Below are 16,454 nucleotides of genomic sequence, written 5' to 3'. Positions count from 1 at the left end.
TACATTTGAATGTAGTCCAACAAATGTCCAACGTTTCATGGAAACATAATAAACGTACTACTGCATGTGTAGCTTATGTAATTTTTGAAAGCTTTCCCCCCAAAATGACACGTATTCATGCATTTTCGAGCAAGCCCAAAACAAAAAAACAAATCTGGAAATGTAACACATATATTGTAATAAATACTTGAAGACTGTTCCACACGACATTCGATGAATAAATACCATATGTGTCTTTCTCGTTTATCTCGTGAGTAACTATAAGGAGGTGACCAACTAAAAATAAACACTTACAAGCGTACATGAAGAGAATTAACAGATGCAGACATCTCCATCCCGAAATGTATTGGAAATGCTTTGTATTTTTCATTATCTTACGTGCGTAAAACGAGTAAATAAAAATAAATAAATAAACATACGAAATATCGCTGGGTTACGGGTTTCATGAGTTCGCGTCAGCTGAAATCATCGCAATGTGTACACAATCTTAAAAAAAGAAAGAAAATAAGAAATTGACGTCAAACGGAGCTGGTCTGTGGTTGATCATATTAACCTGAACAGAGTAGACCTCAAGTTGACAGTGCGCGGTAGCCTACAAGCAGGACACACCAATCTTGGGCCAGAGATGTCTTAACTGTGTACGCGCAAGAAAATGAGTCACCTTAAGTGATCTAACTCCATGTCATTAACACATAACTGAATTTCAGAGTGAAATAAATGCAAAAACGTGCTGAACACAAAAGTATGCCATGTCAGCTTTCCTAGCTTGCTATAAAGCCTAGAGAAAATTTCAATAAGCAGTTACAGCTGCACAGCAATTTTTCTTTTTTCTGAGTCAAGTCAACCCGTGATGTTTCTCCTGTCATTTTGGTTACTTGTAGCTGGAATTGAAGTTAGTCTGGCTTCAGATAAGGTAAGTGAAACCTTCAATCATCAAGTTACTCTTGGCTACGCTGCGTTTAAAAATGTCTTTTCATAAGTATTATTATTATTCTCCCAGGTGTTGTCACGGTCGTTAAAAAACTCGTTGCTACTAGTTTCCTCTAGAACTCCACCATCTATAAATGTTAAACCTCTGAACGTTCAGGATTATTTGAGTAAGATTAATTAGGCTATTTAAAGAAGCACGACTGTGTTCTAAATATGCTACGAACAATTACCCTCTGTGTTGCGAACACGTGAAATGTAACACGGAACGTTTGAATGAACTCGAGGCACCAACTCGGTTTCCGAAATAAATGTTTTCATGCTATACTGAATTTACGTCAAAGAATCCATGACCTTAATATTGTAGGCCAAGCCATTGTCTTGCCATTGTACTTAACAATTACACGTGGACCTTACGTGTTTAAGTGTTACTGTTTTTATTCCAGGTTAGTGGAGCAGATAAAGAAGGTATGTATTGAAAACGATTATCTTTTCAACAAGTTAACAGAATGTATTCAAAAGTAGACCGTTCATCTGAGACTTGAAGAACCACTAGCATAACTTAAAATTAAATTAACTGTTTTTATCCAGCATGGGATTAATAAAAGCCCCAGTATGAAGTAGTTTAAAACAGTTTTTAAAACTTTCACTGTCAACTTGCATAAACAAGTAACTGAAAGAACATCTCCATGCAATTCAAATAAAAAACAAATTCTAAATTAAATGTTAGAAGTAATTAATACCAAGAACACAGTGTCCAGTGCAAAATCATTTAAATCCAGCTGCAATCCTTTTCACATTTCTTGAGTATATTGTTGATTTAATTACAGCCTCGATAATGGTGTTTTAAAATGTGTTGCTGTTAGTACACCATTGAGATATGTGTGCTTTTGTTCTTTACTCCTACAGAATTATTAAAGAGGCAACTGAAAGAATATGGACTAATTACACCCATCAGCACAGACTCTGGGGGCCACTTCTTGTCACACCTTCTCTCAGCCAATCACAAGCGGCGGGTAAAGAGGGGTGCGGAGCGGAATTCGGAACATTTATTCTTCAACATCACAGCCTTTGGGAGGGAATTACATCTGCGGCTGAGGCCCAACAGCAGGCTCGTAGCCCCTGGTGCCACTGTGGAGTGGCATGATGACGTGGGGATAGTTGAAGTTGCCACCAGCACAGAGAATAGACTACTGTCTAATGACAGCACAGAGCAGATACTGATGAAAAAGCCCCTTAGAACCGACTGCACTTTTGTTGGGGGCATCACTGACCTTCCTGGGGCATCTGTTGTCATAAGCAACTGTGATGGACTGGTAGGTGACAATTCCTTCTCTCTCTATCTGTGTCTCTTTCTTTGAATTTGGATTTGTAATAACATGGTCAGCCACCTTTGAGAATGTATACATAATAAAAATATTGGGCCCAAAGGATCAGTATTTTGGTGTGAAAACACTGGCAAAATAAAACCACCAAATTTTTACACTTGTTCTATTATTAAATTCAGATATATCTCATGAGCTATTATAGAATTATGTTACCTATCTGAACCTTGTCAATTCCAGTCCTTTGTTTGCTTCAAACAGAATTTATGGTGTGTTTTGTGTGTGTCTGGCCTTTCCCTGTGGTCATGTTTCACTGAACACCTCATGGCTAATGAGAACAATAATTTGTCCACACCAGTGCTGCATAACCTGTTTATGGGCCCAGTCCTACAGTTCTACCGTGGCTCACGCCATATAATTCATACTGTTGATGATGTGCCCTTGTTTTGCTCATTCTTTGGAGAGGATGAAGTTGCAGAGTAATACGATCTTAGATCCCTCTTCTTGCATGAATAAGAGGATGTCATAAACTTCGATTTGACAATGCATGCAATTAATTTCTGAAACCTGCCAGGTGTCTAAAAAAAAAAAAACTCAGAGTCAATGTGGAATGTATTCATTTAAAATACAAGCGCATAGTATCTGGTACATGTGCAGCACTCTTAAGTCCGAGGTAATAAATAAGTCATCAGTCGGGTCTCAGAGAAGCAGTATTTGTTCCACTATAATTGATTCCCATGGACGCAGTTCCTCACCTCCATAAGCTAATAGATGCCTGGATATCATCAGACACCTTTCTATAAATAAGGTCGTTGTGAAATGTTCTCATGGGAAGTTATTTGAAAAATGTTACATTTTACTGACGTCTGTTAATGTGAGTGCATTTCTCTAGATCTACAGTATGAGTGGATGAATGCAAGTCTGCATAGCATCTAGTTTGGGGAAAGTGGTGGCTAGCTTTATATTTTTTATTTGTTTGTATAAAAATCTCCAGACATGTGAAGGTCTAGTATCTTCTGAGAGATATTTGCTCTTCCCCTTGGTGATGGATGGCACATTTACATTAGTACTACCAAATCTTTATACCCCACTTAAACTGTAATCCATGGGATTCAAGTTAACATGAATTTGTTTGTTGCTGTCTATTTAATGAATAATTATTTATTATTACTGGTGGAACAATAATATACAAATACAAAATGTAACATTATTTTTCCTTGTTTATGTATAAACATATATAATTTTCCCCTTTCTTAGCACAGAATATAGCCATTGCCTGTATTGTTTATATTACTCATTTTTACAATGGAGAATAATTTTGGTGGGCATTGTATGGATCTGTAGAGTCCATACAATCTACAGAGTCGTCATCTCTTTTGCTAATCTCTTTCAGTAATCTGAGCTACTCTACTCTGTTCTTTTTCTTCCAAAATATGGAGCTTTCCTTCCACTGACCTACAGCAACTGTCATCAGCTGTCAGGAGGATGGTTTCACAATGCATTATGTAACTGCTGTAGCATCCACCTCAGTCATCAATGCAATGACAGTGGTCTCTATTTCCCTCTGGGAAATTGTGTGTGTGTACATCACAACAGACAGTTCATTTAAAAATAGCTCATTTTGGCATGGTTATTGACCTACAGATTGACCTACTGTATTTGATAGACTACTGAATGCAACCACCAGGATCACAATATCTCACACATCATGAACCATTTTTTCATCACTCCCAGTTTTATTGATGAATTGTAGTTTGAGATTGTGAATCGGATCAGCCCCCTAAAGTCTTTCCTATCACTGATATCTGAGATGACTGATGAGATCCTTATTATCAGTTATTTTGCACTTACACTAAGTGTACATTTATTGTTTGAAACTGCCTTCTGTAAATGGGATTTAATAAGAAAATATGTTTTGCAGTTGTCAAATGTGAACAGTTGCACAGTGCAAATGGAGCTGAACTGTGATTTTCTTTTTAATGGGGCAATAGCATTTATTCTCCAAATGCATATTATTCCATGTACCAAAATGGAAACAGCATTTCCAGCGTGTAAGAGGGTGGTTCAGTCTGGGTCCCCTTTCCAAAGGTCCCTGTGGCCACAGCTATAATGGCAACGTTTAGAGTACAGAGCATTTGGGAGAGTGACAGAGGAACCATGAGAGGTCATGTAAATAAACGCTTCTCATTTTATATTTAGTCCAGTCCACAGATCTTTTGCTGTTTTTTCCCTTTCAGCTTCACTGTATGTTTTCCACATAAACCATATTTCCGTCAGAATTAAAGACTGCATTAGCCATATTGATGTTTCTGGAATGTCTGTGGATTTCTCAGTGCTTGATCTTTGGTGCAGTTCTTTTGAAACCAGGTCCTAGGGACTCAGTGTGTATGCTGCTTTTTGTTCCACCTAGGCTCTCAATTTACAAGGAATGGCTGTGTTTTTACCTGACTTTAATTTGATATTGCCACATTATCAGAAGATATGGGAAGGCTGAGGCATGAGCAACGAAAGGCAGCTTCTTAATGCTCTTTCAGATTCACAGGCAGTAGTTTCAGCGAAGTATTCTGGGTGTTTTTATTTATACATTTATACACTTTGGGTTTAGCCAATATAAACCCACATTTCCTGCTGCATTGGTTTCTGTTCATGACAACTGAGGTTTATTTTGACCGAGCAAGCAATTCCACGTACTGCCTTTCGTAGGACACTGCAAAATTATCCCGTATTTGTAGACTGGTGTGAGATGTGAAAATGCTTTTATACTGTTACATCAAATGTAATGTGTAATACTGATTAGGGCGCACAGGTGGTAAATGTTTTTTTTCATCCCTTGAGTTCCAGGGTCTGAAAGGTTATTCTGCAGAACATAAAGTCCTGTGATTTATGAATAATGTAATGCATTAATAATTAGCTTCCCCTGTGATATAGCTCGATATGATTGCTTCAAATAAACAGGTTAATAATGAACGAACCAGCGCACAGAACGGACAAAGAAAAACAAATAAATTCAACAGCCTTTGCAAGTATTCTTTACAGTTCACATTTAAAGGGACAGAACTGGAAGGTACAGGTAAGCCTGGACCAAACAGCACCAGAAGTGAAAGGTACCAGTGTCTCGGTTAAGCTTCTTAAGAAGTTTACACTGGAGGGCTGTGTCGGAAAAGTGGAGCCCTTCGGCTGAATCCAACGTGCTGCTTATCTTGGCAGAGCAGCGGTGTCTGCTGGGCTGAAGGCCACACCTGGTTATTACACTCATGCAGCACAGAGCTCTAAACCCTGTTCGGAGAGGAAACTGCAGGTCAGAGCTTTTGTCAGTTACCTGTAAATGCCTGTGACATTAAGCTTTTTTATAAAGCTTGAAACAGCATGGATTTACAACTTAAAATAACAGCATAAAGGTGTAACCAGAGTCACTGCCATGTATGGGATTACCATAATAATGTGACCCCCGCCCCCTCCCACAGCCGCAACTACCTTGTTCCGAGGAAAACTTGCCTTCTGAATTAATATCCTGAAGAGTGTGATTTGCCTATAATGATCAGACGCTTTGAAATTAAAATGATGGTTTGTGCGTGGATTTATGATGCTTTGGAGCTAATATGTTAGACCATGTCATGCAGGGATATGAGTAAATTACTGTGAATATTTTTCAACACTATGTTGAAGAACGTGACCCACATCAGTTTTTTGCCCCCCATATAGTTCTTTGCGTGAATTCTAAGTCAGCAGTATCGCTATGTATTACAAAGCTTTTCCCAATATTGTGGTAGGTACGACATGCCGATGCTGTGAAATATTGTTACTTTATTGATCCCTTTACTCAAGCTGCACTTAATAGAATTATAGCAAAATTGGCTTCAGATGAAAAAATCTACATTACATTACATTCATTTAGCAGACGCTTTTATCCAAAGCGACGTACAAAAAGTGCATTTTCATGATCGTAGACAACTGCTGAACACGGGTTCAGTAAGGTACAATTACTTATTTTGTAAAGCTATTTCTAGCCGAGAACAAAGAACACTATCCTGGTCTAACATCTGCAAAGCCAAACTAGGCAGAAGAATAAGATCTACCTTATATAACAAAGGGTAAAAATGTCACATCTAAAGTTTTGAGAAATCATGAAATCCACCTTCTATAACTGCTGTGAAGTAGTTGTTTCCTACTGGGCCATAATCTTGATAAAAACAAAAAGCATCTTATTTTTGTGCTGTAGCAGTGTGCCAACATACATGGCTACAGTACACTGATAAATATAGCACACAAATTTAATACTGATAAAACGCCCACACTCAGGAAATAAATGCTTCTGTGGGCTAGTGTAAAATTAAGACCATGTAAGGAGGTACGGTTTGATATATTTTTGAATGGTGACCTCATTAAGGAAATTAACACCTCTGATCTTGGAAAAAAAAGCTGGAACACGTGTTTAATGGAAACATGGTTTCACGCTGGGTTAGCAGATGTTAGGCATTAAGATATATGGGCAAAATATGTTAGCTTTTTTCAGATTTCTTTGGCAATAAATTCTGTGTTTGTATTCTTTTTCATGTTTAAGACAGACTTTGGCTGACCTAAATAATTTAGATTTCCGTGAGTTTACTGCAAGAATCATAATTTGCTCAGTATTATAATTATTGTCCCCTCTGATTTAAATGCCGTCCGAATTTATTCGTAACCATTGTGCACTGCGTGGCAATGGCACTGGCTTTGTGCAATTTGATATAAAGTTTTACATAAAGTAAAGGGAGTGCGATACACTACATGGCTAAATCTGTGTGGACACCCCTTATAATGAGTGGGTTCAGCTACTTCAGCCACACTAACAGGTACATAAAATCAAGCATACAGCCATGCAATCTCCATAGACAAACATTGGTAGTAGAATGGGTCGTACTGAAGAGCTCAGTGACCTTCAACGTGGCACTGTCATAGGATAAAGCCTTTCCAACAAGCCAGTTTGTCAAATTTCTGCCCTGCTAGAGCTGCCCCAGTCAACTGTAAGTGCTGTTATTATGAAGTGGAAACGTCTGGGAGCATCAACAGCTTAGCCACGAAGCGGTAGACCGCACAAGGGCACAGAACTGGGACCACCAAGTGCATGAAGTGTAAAAATCGTCTGTCCTCGGTTGCAAGACTGCCTCTGGAAGTGACGTCAGCACAAGAACTGTTCGTCAGAAGCTTCATGAAATGGGATTTTCATGGCCAAGCAACCACACACAGACCTAAGATCACCATGCGCAATGCCAAGCGTCGGCTGGAGTGGTGTAAAGCACTCCACACACTGGACTCTGGAGCAGGGGAAATGCATGCTCAGGAGTGATGAATCATGCTTCACTATCTGGCGGTCTGATGGACAAATCTGGCATTGGTGAATGCCAGGAGAATGATACCTGTTTGCTGGGTTTGGTGTGGGAGAACTTCACATTGCATTATATACATGGTCCACCAGGGAATCTGTTCACCATATGTATACTGAAATGTAATATAGATTGTATTGTAGCTGGTGATTACCTCTCAGTATGTTTGTACTTCTCAGCCGCTTAAGCTAACATATTTAATATTTATGTTTATGCTGCATACAAGTAATTATGTCTAATTATGTTCATATGATTTTACAATGAATAAAACTTTTTGTTTACACATTGTTACATTTTTTTCGTATGTCATCATTAGCATATATATTTTCTCTGTGCAATTAAAAAAGTTGTTAATAGTCATTCCAACTGGGATGCAAAGCTGTTGCCTTCATGAAGGTTAAAAATATCGTATTTCATTGTTTGCCTGCTGCACATCAGATTAATGTGAGAACAGTGAAGAAGTTGTTATTAATGTACTCAATTAAATATGTGAAATGAGCAAGTGACACAAAAACAAGAGCAGATGTCAGCGACAGTTGTTTAATATTGCGGCTTGTTTTGTGTAAATAGGCAGGTTTGATTCGCACCGACTCGGATGAATACTTCATAGAGCCGCTGGAGAGGGGCTCACAGGAGCATGAGGAGACTGGAAGAGTCCATGTGGTTTACAGGAGATCAGCTGTACCACGAACTCCATCTGTCTTACCCACTGACCCCCACGCTGATGGTATGTTTTCCTTCTCAATATGCAGAATATTATATATGCAGTCAAGATAGTGGATACATACCAAGGATACATATAAGCAGTTATTTTCATTTTATTATGCAGAAAAAGTAATTAATTTTGCTTTGACTGAATCTGTTTTTCCCCTAGATAAAAATAAGGAGATGCATGTTGGTTCCTGTTATATTAAGCAGTTGTATGGGATATTACAATGGGATAGTACAATGGGATATGTGACCAGACGGTTCAAGAGAAGTTGTGTGAAATATTTAAAGAAATCTTACAATTTGCAAAAATTTGCAAAACAATATAGCAGAGGTGATCCTTTCCATTGGTAAAATAAACAAGATTAGCATATGCAACTAAGTCATCTCTAGGGCTTTACTTCAACACACAATTTTCCATGCTCAGATGCACTCCAGTGTTGGTACGTTACTCTTTCTTTCCAGAGTTATCACAGACATTAACAAATAAATGTCTGTTTTAAATTCACATTGCTTTCTCTGGAATTTTGGCCTGCCATAATTTGTATTCAGAATAACTTGGTTTAGTTACGTTGTGAATATTATCAACTAAGCTGTGTGTGGATGATTTGATTGTGCACAATACATATCAAACCAGCTTATATGTATTGATATTGATTTGTATTTTGTTTGTCGGTGTCTCCTTGTCTGTGTCTGCTGGTTGATTATGCTATGTTCAAATTAGAGGTCACTGTGGAGGAACATCTGTTTCTCTTTCTTTTCCAAATGTTGAAGGGCTGGAATGCAGAATTCTGTATCTACATCAAACAACTTAGAGCCCTCTGGCTCATAAAAGAATGACCAAATAAAGTACAATACATGAGAGAGGGGTGTCATTTGACAGATGTCAGACATGTATATGAGTTACAGCTCCATCTGAAGAATAGTTTGAAATCCCTGTCCTGGTTTGCAAAGGAGAGGACTTACACAGCAAATGAAGTGTTTTAATTTTATTGGCTGGTTTCTGTAGAGTAGCATGTCATCATGGCAGCTGCAAATCTACCACTGCTGTACAGTACAAAATGAGCATGTATCACACTACAAGACTGCAGGATTGACAGGACTGTTGTCATTTACATTACATTAAGAATAAAAGTATACTGATTTTCTCTTAAAAACGGACACTGTGTTGGTTACCACAGAGTGTACTGTAACTTCCACAAAACAAATCAGACTGGGTATAAGATAATGCGTGTGTATGCTGACCGACTATACTGGTAAATTACTCATGGTGTGGGGGTCTCAATCCTGAATCCAAGTACTGAACAAACCCAACTGTCGGTTAGAGTAAGCTACATGGTGCTGTGGCTGCTGCAAACTCTATACATATTGTACTTGTGTAATAAAAAGCAAATAGTAACCCCACTGTGTTGAACGATAGGATTTTTATTTTCTACTGTTAAACTGAAGGTGTTTATGTTCTACGAGCATTCTTGTTTAAAGGATACTTGAATGAACCAGCTGTAGCTTCAACGTGTAATTTTCCCAGTATAGTAGGAATGCATCCAGATGGTGAGTCAATCAGAGTGAGCAGATCTCACCAGTGGGTCCCACAACAGTTACACAGTCATTGCACACTAGGATACACCAGTGCTGTCTGGTGCTTCTGAACATTGAAGATGCGGGGGTAGAATGTGAATTTTGGGGAGGGTGGGGGGAGGGGTGCCCCAGTGGTAAATTTAACATAACCTGCAGCTTAATGAAGCATTCTGATTCGTGTTTTGACGTGCGACCTTGTAATTTTGCCAAAAAAGAAAACAAAAACAACCCTGCATGTTATGTGCCATGAATATTACCATTACCACAACAACATTAACTGTAAAAAGTAAGATTAAAAATGCATAAATCCATAATCATCCATTCATAATCCATATGGTTCATTATTAAAAATCATCAATATTAGTAAACAGCGAAACAACAACACCTGAAAACTCAAATAAAATGGTTTATTTGCAGAACTACACTTAAAACTGAATTAAATTGATTGCTACAAAATTAACAAACATGCTTACATTAGCCCCGGATGACATTGCATGCATGATGCAGTCTAGTACTGAAGGAAGACTGCAAAGTGAGACAGAAACTTGCCAGCTCTCTGTGTCCTCCTATACACTTACTCTGGCCTGTCCGTGTCTCCTGGATTGCTTTCTTGCTTCTCGTTCAGGCAAACTGCCTGCAGTCCACAGTAATAACACATAATGATTTATTTGAATGCGCATTGCTTTGAAGAGAGACATTTGCCTCAAGAGAAAAGAGTGTAGAATATGTCACAGGGCAGAAATATAGTATAATGGTTAGGAAACGGAGTTTGTCACTCTGAGGTCATAGGTCTGGTTCTCACATGGGGCCCTGTACTTATACCCTCAGGCTAGGTGCTAAACCTGAACAGCTTCAGTAGTTCTACAGACGTGTGCCCTTTCTAGTCATGCTGTACGGTTATTCAAATTTAGCTATTTAATATCGGTTTCTCTCACTATCAATGCTGACCTTTCCCTGCCCCATTTGCAAAGCCTGAATCATGACGCCAGTCTTTCAGCGCTTCCCTCCCTCTCGAGAGGTAAGTATTGTGTTTTATGTTTTTACTGAAGGAGTTTCCTGTCTCCTGTAGTCTCACTGTGTACCGTGGCTGTGGATTTAGTCATGCCTGCAGCATGGCTCCATGACAGTGGCTAGCTGGCACAATCAGATTTCCCTGCAATCGACCATGACAGTGGCTAGCTGGCACAATCAGATTTCCCTGCAATCGACCATGACAGTAGCTAGCTGGCACAATCAGATTTCCCTACAATCAAAATGTATGAGCAGCCCAACCACCGCAAACAAAAAGCAAATATTACAGATTATGTGAATCAAACAAAGAGGCAACATTTTTTTTTTACAGAAATGTCAATGATTTGGGGGGGTTGTGAGTGAGGGGGTGGTGGATTTGGTCAAGAAAAAATGTCAAGTGGGCAGACTGGCTGATGAAGAGCCAAATAAGCTTGTTGGATAGCTAATTTAATTTCCCTCTGATAGCATACACATCATACAATCCTACTGTTTTGAACCTTGGTGGAATGTCACTGCTCACCCTATATTGACACAGCATATTGTTATATCTACAGTATGAGTAACTTTTGCAATACTCATTGGCTGCCCATAGTACCCACACAGCAGTTCATACAACAGGGCATGGTACTCATGCAGAGCCTATAGTACAGTCAGTACTGGCAAAACAACAAGCAGGTAAATTAACTTGTTTGCATAATGATCTGGTATTCCATTAATTCCGTACGGTGGGCAAAATCATTTTATGTAAATTGTCTAGTTAATGATGTTATTAAAAGGTATAGGCTACATAGACCAATAGCAAATCCTCTAATGGTGGGCAATTTAAGAACTTTTTTGCTTTAAGGATAGAAAGCACATTTAAAAAACTCATAAGAATAGTGAGCACTTAATATAATTTCTAATAATCTTTTGTTCTTTGCTTATAATATGTAAAAGTGTGATTTTATTGCACAGGGTCTTTAATATGCCATTCATGTAAAATGTAAAATGTGCAGAGTGAATAGCATAGTTCATCTGAGTTCATTTTAATTTGATGGTTCAGTATAAGTATAGAATAAGTAAAGAAATTAGTGCCACTCAGTAAAATTCTGTAAATACATATAAAAATGTGTTTTTCTCTTTCTCTTGTCTATCACATTGTGTTCCATCTTCCAAATCACAATTCACACGTATACCAGCATATGTCAGTTAAATTATGTAATAAATAATAAATATTTATATGAATAGCTAAAGCAGTGCTGAAGAGTACTATAACATGTAACATGTCATTGTAACTTTATTCATGTGTTTTACATGCAGTAGAAATCCCACAAGCCTTAAGGCGGTAGGGATGGGTTGGAATTAATTTGTAAGTGTATGGCTGTGTGCTTATCTTAGAAAAAACAGTGTGTCTCTGCCACTGTCACATAAAACACAATTACCTGCACTTTGATGTCGGAAAGAACCTTTCGTTTTTTTCTCCAGCTGAGTTTGAAATTAGCACTGGCCCCAGATCTCCAGTGCCCCACAGGATATCCTTGAAGGAAAAGCTGCTGTGCGAGGCACTTTACATTAGGGGCAAATTAAAGCACACTTTAAATGACTTCCACATTGCAGTCTGTAGGGAACACCGGTGTTATAGCACAGACTCAGACCAGCCCCGTTCTTTCAGTGAATGGGCAAATCCTGCAGTAAAAGAAACCTCATGCTGAGTTTGCAAGCATACAGGTCTCCTGTTGCTTGTGAAACCTGACCAACGAAGCACTGGTTTCTGGAACTTCTCAGGATTGCTTTCCAGTAAACAAACATCACAAAAACAAGTGGGGAGACTGTGGGGGGGGGGGGGGGGGGAGTGATTATAGGAGATTATTAATTTATGTAGATGTTGTTGAAAGTCACTAGCAACAAAGAAGTGGCAAGATGTACAACCATAATCACACAAGCTGTATCAGTTCTGGACCTACTGTATATCTACTGACATATTGAAATAATTATCTAGCTAGTACTTTCAAAAAGGGAGCGGGGTTATATTGGGCATGTTTCATAAGGCATGCAAACCTAAGTTATTCTTAAACATCTTTTTACAAAACACTGTTACATGGTAGCTTCACTCTTGGTGCACATTTTATAAGATAGCAGAATTGCATCTTCCAACTTTTGGTCTTGTTCTAGGCCTCTTCCAGCAATCTCTATCTGTTGTTGTATTTTTTCAATGAACCAAAAAAGAAGAGAGAGAGCCTTACGGAAAACATAAAAGGACTGAGAGCACTTGAAAGTGTGCATAAGCATGACTATGATTGACACTGTGGATGAAGCAGTGGTTGAGTTGTTATCATTCAGTACAATAATAGTATTAACCTCTTTAACTACATTAAATGAGCGCAAACACATTGCTGTTTTTGTCAACTTTGAGGAGTGGTTACTCAGATATTCAAAAGGCATTTTCAAGGAATGAAATTACCCGATGTACTGAAAGGTCCATAACTCTGTGTGTGCCTCACTGATGGCTATTGCTAACGGGTGAGAATGGATTGACTTGCCCCTCTCGGTTCCTGATGACTGGACTTGTTTTCCAGCACAGTGAGGTCTTTATGATGTCACAACATGCAGTCATAGGTTTTATGAGGATATGGAGCAAATATAGCACATACACACACACACACACACACACACACAATGTCATCAAACCACAATGTGAAAGGTTCGTGTTTATTTGTTTGTCTAGTATAAAAATACTGACTGTTAAATTATTCTGCCAAGACGGTCTTGATTATTAATGAAGTGACCAACATTTTCTTGTGTGCATTCAAAATTATGAACATTACAGACATTCTTATCCAGAGCGACTTATGCAACTTTTTTACATTGCATCCAGTTATACAGCTGCATATATACTGAAGCAATACAGGTTAAGTACCTTGCTCAATGGTACCACAGCAGTGTCCTACTTCAGAATTGAACCAGTGGCCTTTAGGTTACAAGACCAGCTCCATACCCATTATACCACTCTGCCACCAATAATGTACTTGTAATTATGTGCACTGTGCTAACCCACTCTGAAATGTACCCATCCAAACTATGCCCGTTCAAATATTGACATGTTAATCTAATTTGATTAGCTAGCATAATGAATCAGGAGATAATGTGTTCAGGTATTATTTGTTCATTTGACTTCACCACAAACAAGAAGGTCTCAAACTCAGACGTGGAGGTCTTGCAGTGCCTGCAGGTTTTTGTGATTTCCTTTCAGTCAGCAGCCAGTTAAAGCCTTGAGAACAAGCTGTGCTTATCCCCCCCCAACCCCCCCCCCCCCCCCCCCCAAAACCAATACTGTAAATTAATTACAAGGGCTGAAGTCCACAATGAAATCCAGAAATCACTGTGGCCCTCGAGGACTGGACTCTGCCACCTGCACCCCAGAGATACTCAGACTCAGACCTTTGTGTTAACCTCTGATTGGGTTGTTTGTTAAATACAGCAAAAATCTACAATCAGTTTTGGCATTTACCTTTTTACAAAAACACAGTGACAGCTGCCATTTAGAGATAGTCAGCATGCTATTTGAAATTGCTCTTACAAAGGCTTTTACTTTCCTTCTCTGAGAAGAGAAGGAAACCTCTGTTACATTTTATTCTGTAGATTTACACATCTTGTGCCACGGTAGAACAAAATGGCATCTCTGATAATTGGAAGGGTTCTCGTCTGCCATATTTGTTTGACAAAACTATTAGTAAATGTTACCTGATCAAGAGTCAAAAAGAGTGCCCCACCCAGGGGGGCACCCTCTTTGCTCCACCCATGACTACTTGTTATGTTGAAAAACGAGGAAGTAGACTTTAGCCATGTATCATCATTTTGGACAACACTTCTTCGCCTTTTTCTTTGTCCCACAGAGTTCCTTGACATTGAAGGAGCGCTGAATGGTGTTGCCAAGGAGGTGAATCAGACGATGAGGAAACGCAGACACGCAGGCGAGGACGACTACAATGTTGAGGTGCTCCTGGGGGTGGACGACTCTGTTGTGAAATTCCATGGGCGAGAGCATGTCCAAAATTACCTGCTTACCCTCATGAACATTGTGAGTACAGCTTTCATTAGTTGTGAAGTTGGCCATTTTTGGAACTATTTAAAACTTTTCAGTTGTTTTTTTCTCTCACTTTTTTTGTCTCATTTAATCTTGCTAGCAATCTCTGGTAACTAAACACCACTTAACAATTTCTGGGATATCTTGGTAGAGGTAGAAAGCCATTTGCCATTTCTAAACAGTTTATTTATAAAATAGGGAAACATCAAGTGACAATTGAATATGCTGTTTACTCAAGATAAAAGAAAGTCTAAATAAGGCTGTGTGTGTGCTGAGGGGATATACCATTACTTTGTAGAGACTAGAGTAGCGGAGGCCTGTTCTTTTTTACCTTACCCTCATCACATTTACAAGAATACGTATGCGTAGTTCATGTTATATTTTGGGATATCAGCATGACTTTATGATTTTTTATTCTGTGCTTTTGCTTAGCCTATTAAATTAAGGATTTGAAGCATATAATAAATAAATAAAATATTTACAATGAAAACATTTAAAAGCTTTTAAATGCCACTTCCTTTTTCATGTATAAAATGTTATCAGAAATGCTATTCCCAACAGGCTCCAAAACAAATCTTTCCCGCTAGAAGATCTATTACAATATTTTACATATCGGTACACAGCTAGGTAGAGTAGATGTGTACAAGATATGTGAAATGACACAAATGCAATTTGTTTGTTCATGTCCTGAATGTTAACTGCATCAATAACAGCTTAATTTCCTTTTGTTGATCTGGTGTGCTCTGTACTGTAATTTATCTGTTTTTGTTTTTTGAACACATCCTGGGTTTTTAAAGCATCAACGACAGCTTAATTTCATCTTATTTCAGAAGCGATCAACAAAGGAAAATACACATCTAGTTCAAATGAATGATTCTAAATACAAAATAATGGCAGTACAGTAGTGTAGCTATCCACTATTGCTGTTGTATACTACCTGGCTGGATACCTCCCACTATCCTGCACTAAGCATTGACTCATTATCAAAATTCTTCAGATTTCAAATTGGCTGTGGAGATTGAGGCAGCTGCAGGAAACATTTTTTTTTTCTCTCTTTTAAGGACTTTTGGTTAAGCTGAAATAAAAAGACTGCCCTTTCAAATATGAAATGAATCTGCTGCAAATTCCTGTATTCTGCTGAGATGTCCTGTATTTTGTAATGTTGCTCGCCATCAGTTGCCAGTAGGTGTCCCTGGTGGCCTTTTAGAAAATGAGTGTCTACAGAGATTATGATTATGATGTAAAAGTACTAATTCTGTTCTTTTACAATGTCACTGGCCCACTAAAAGTATTAAAGTCAAGATTTTTGTATTGGAATCTTTGTCTATCAAAGACAATTCAGTTGAATTCAGGGCACATTTCTTTCCATTTTCCCTTGAAATATATATTCTAAAAATTAATCCCAGTGCCTAGCCATTCGTTCCTAAATCTCTCTGCTCATTTTATGCCTGTAGGCCTTGCTGCAAATGTTTCATTTTA

General features: G+C 38.4%; 1 protein-coding gene across 1 annotated transcript in view; it reads left to right on the top strand.

Moving 5' to 3' along the window:
- The first annotated feature begins 445 nt into the window (after window positions 1–445).
- Window positions 446–16,454, top strand: part of LOC118212487 (A disintegrin and metalloproteinase with thrombospondin motifs 3-like) — a 32,731-nt gene continuing 16,722 nt past the window's right edge. Inside the window, exons 1-5 of the mRNA XM_035390381.1 lie at window positions 446–913; window positions 1,374–1,395; window positions 1,837–2,243; window positions 8,186–8,342; window positions 14,785–14,969. Coding sequence (XP_035246272.1) covers window positions 851–913; window positions 1,374–1,395; window positions 1,837–2,243; window positions 8,186–8,342; window positions 14,785–14,969 — 834 coding nt within the window. The 5' untranslated portion in view covers window positions 446–850. The remainder of the gene's footprint in view (window positions 914–1,373; window positions 1,396–1,836; window positions 2,244–8,185; window positions 8,343–14,784; window positions 14,970–16,454) is intronic.

This window comes from Anguilla anguilla, chromosome 14 (genome assembly GCF_013347855.1).
Source record: "Anguilla anguilla isolate fAngAng1 chromosome 14, fAngAng1.pri, whole genome shotgun sequence".
NCBI lineage: Eukaryota > Metazoa > Chordata > Actinopteri > Anguilliformes > Anguillidae > Anguilla > Anguilla anguilla.
The sequence above is the reverse complement of the archived record's forward strand: the minus strand, read 5'-3'. Positions and strand labels throughout refer to the sequence as shown.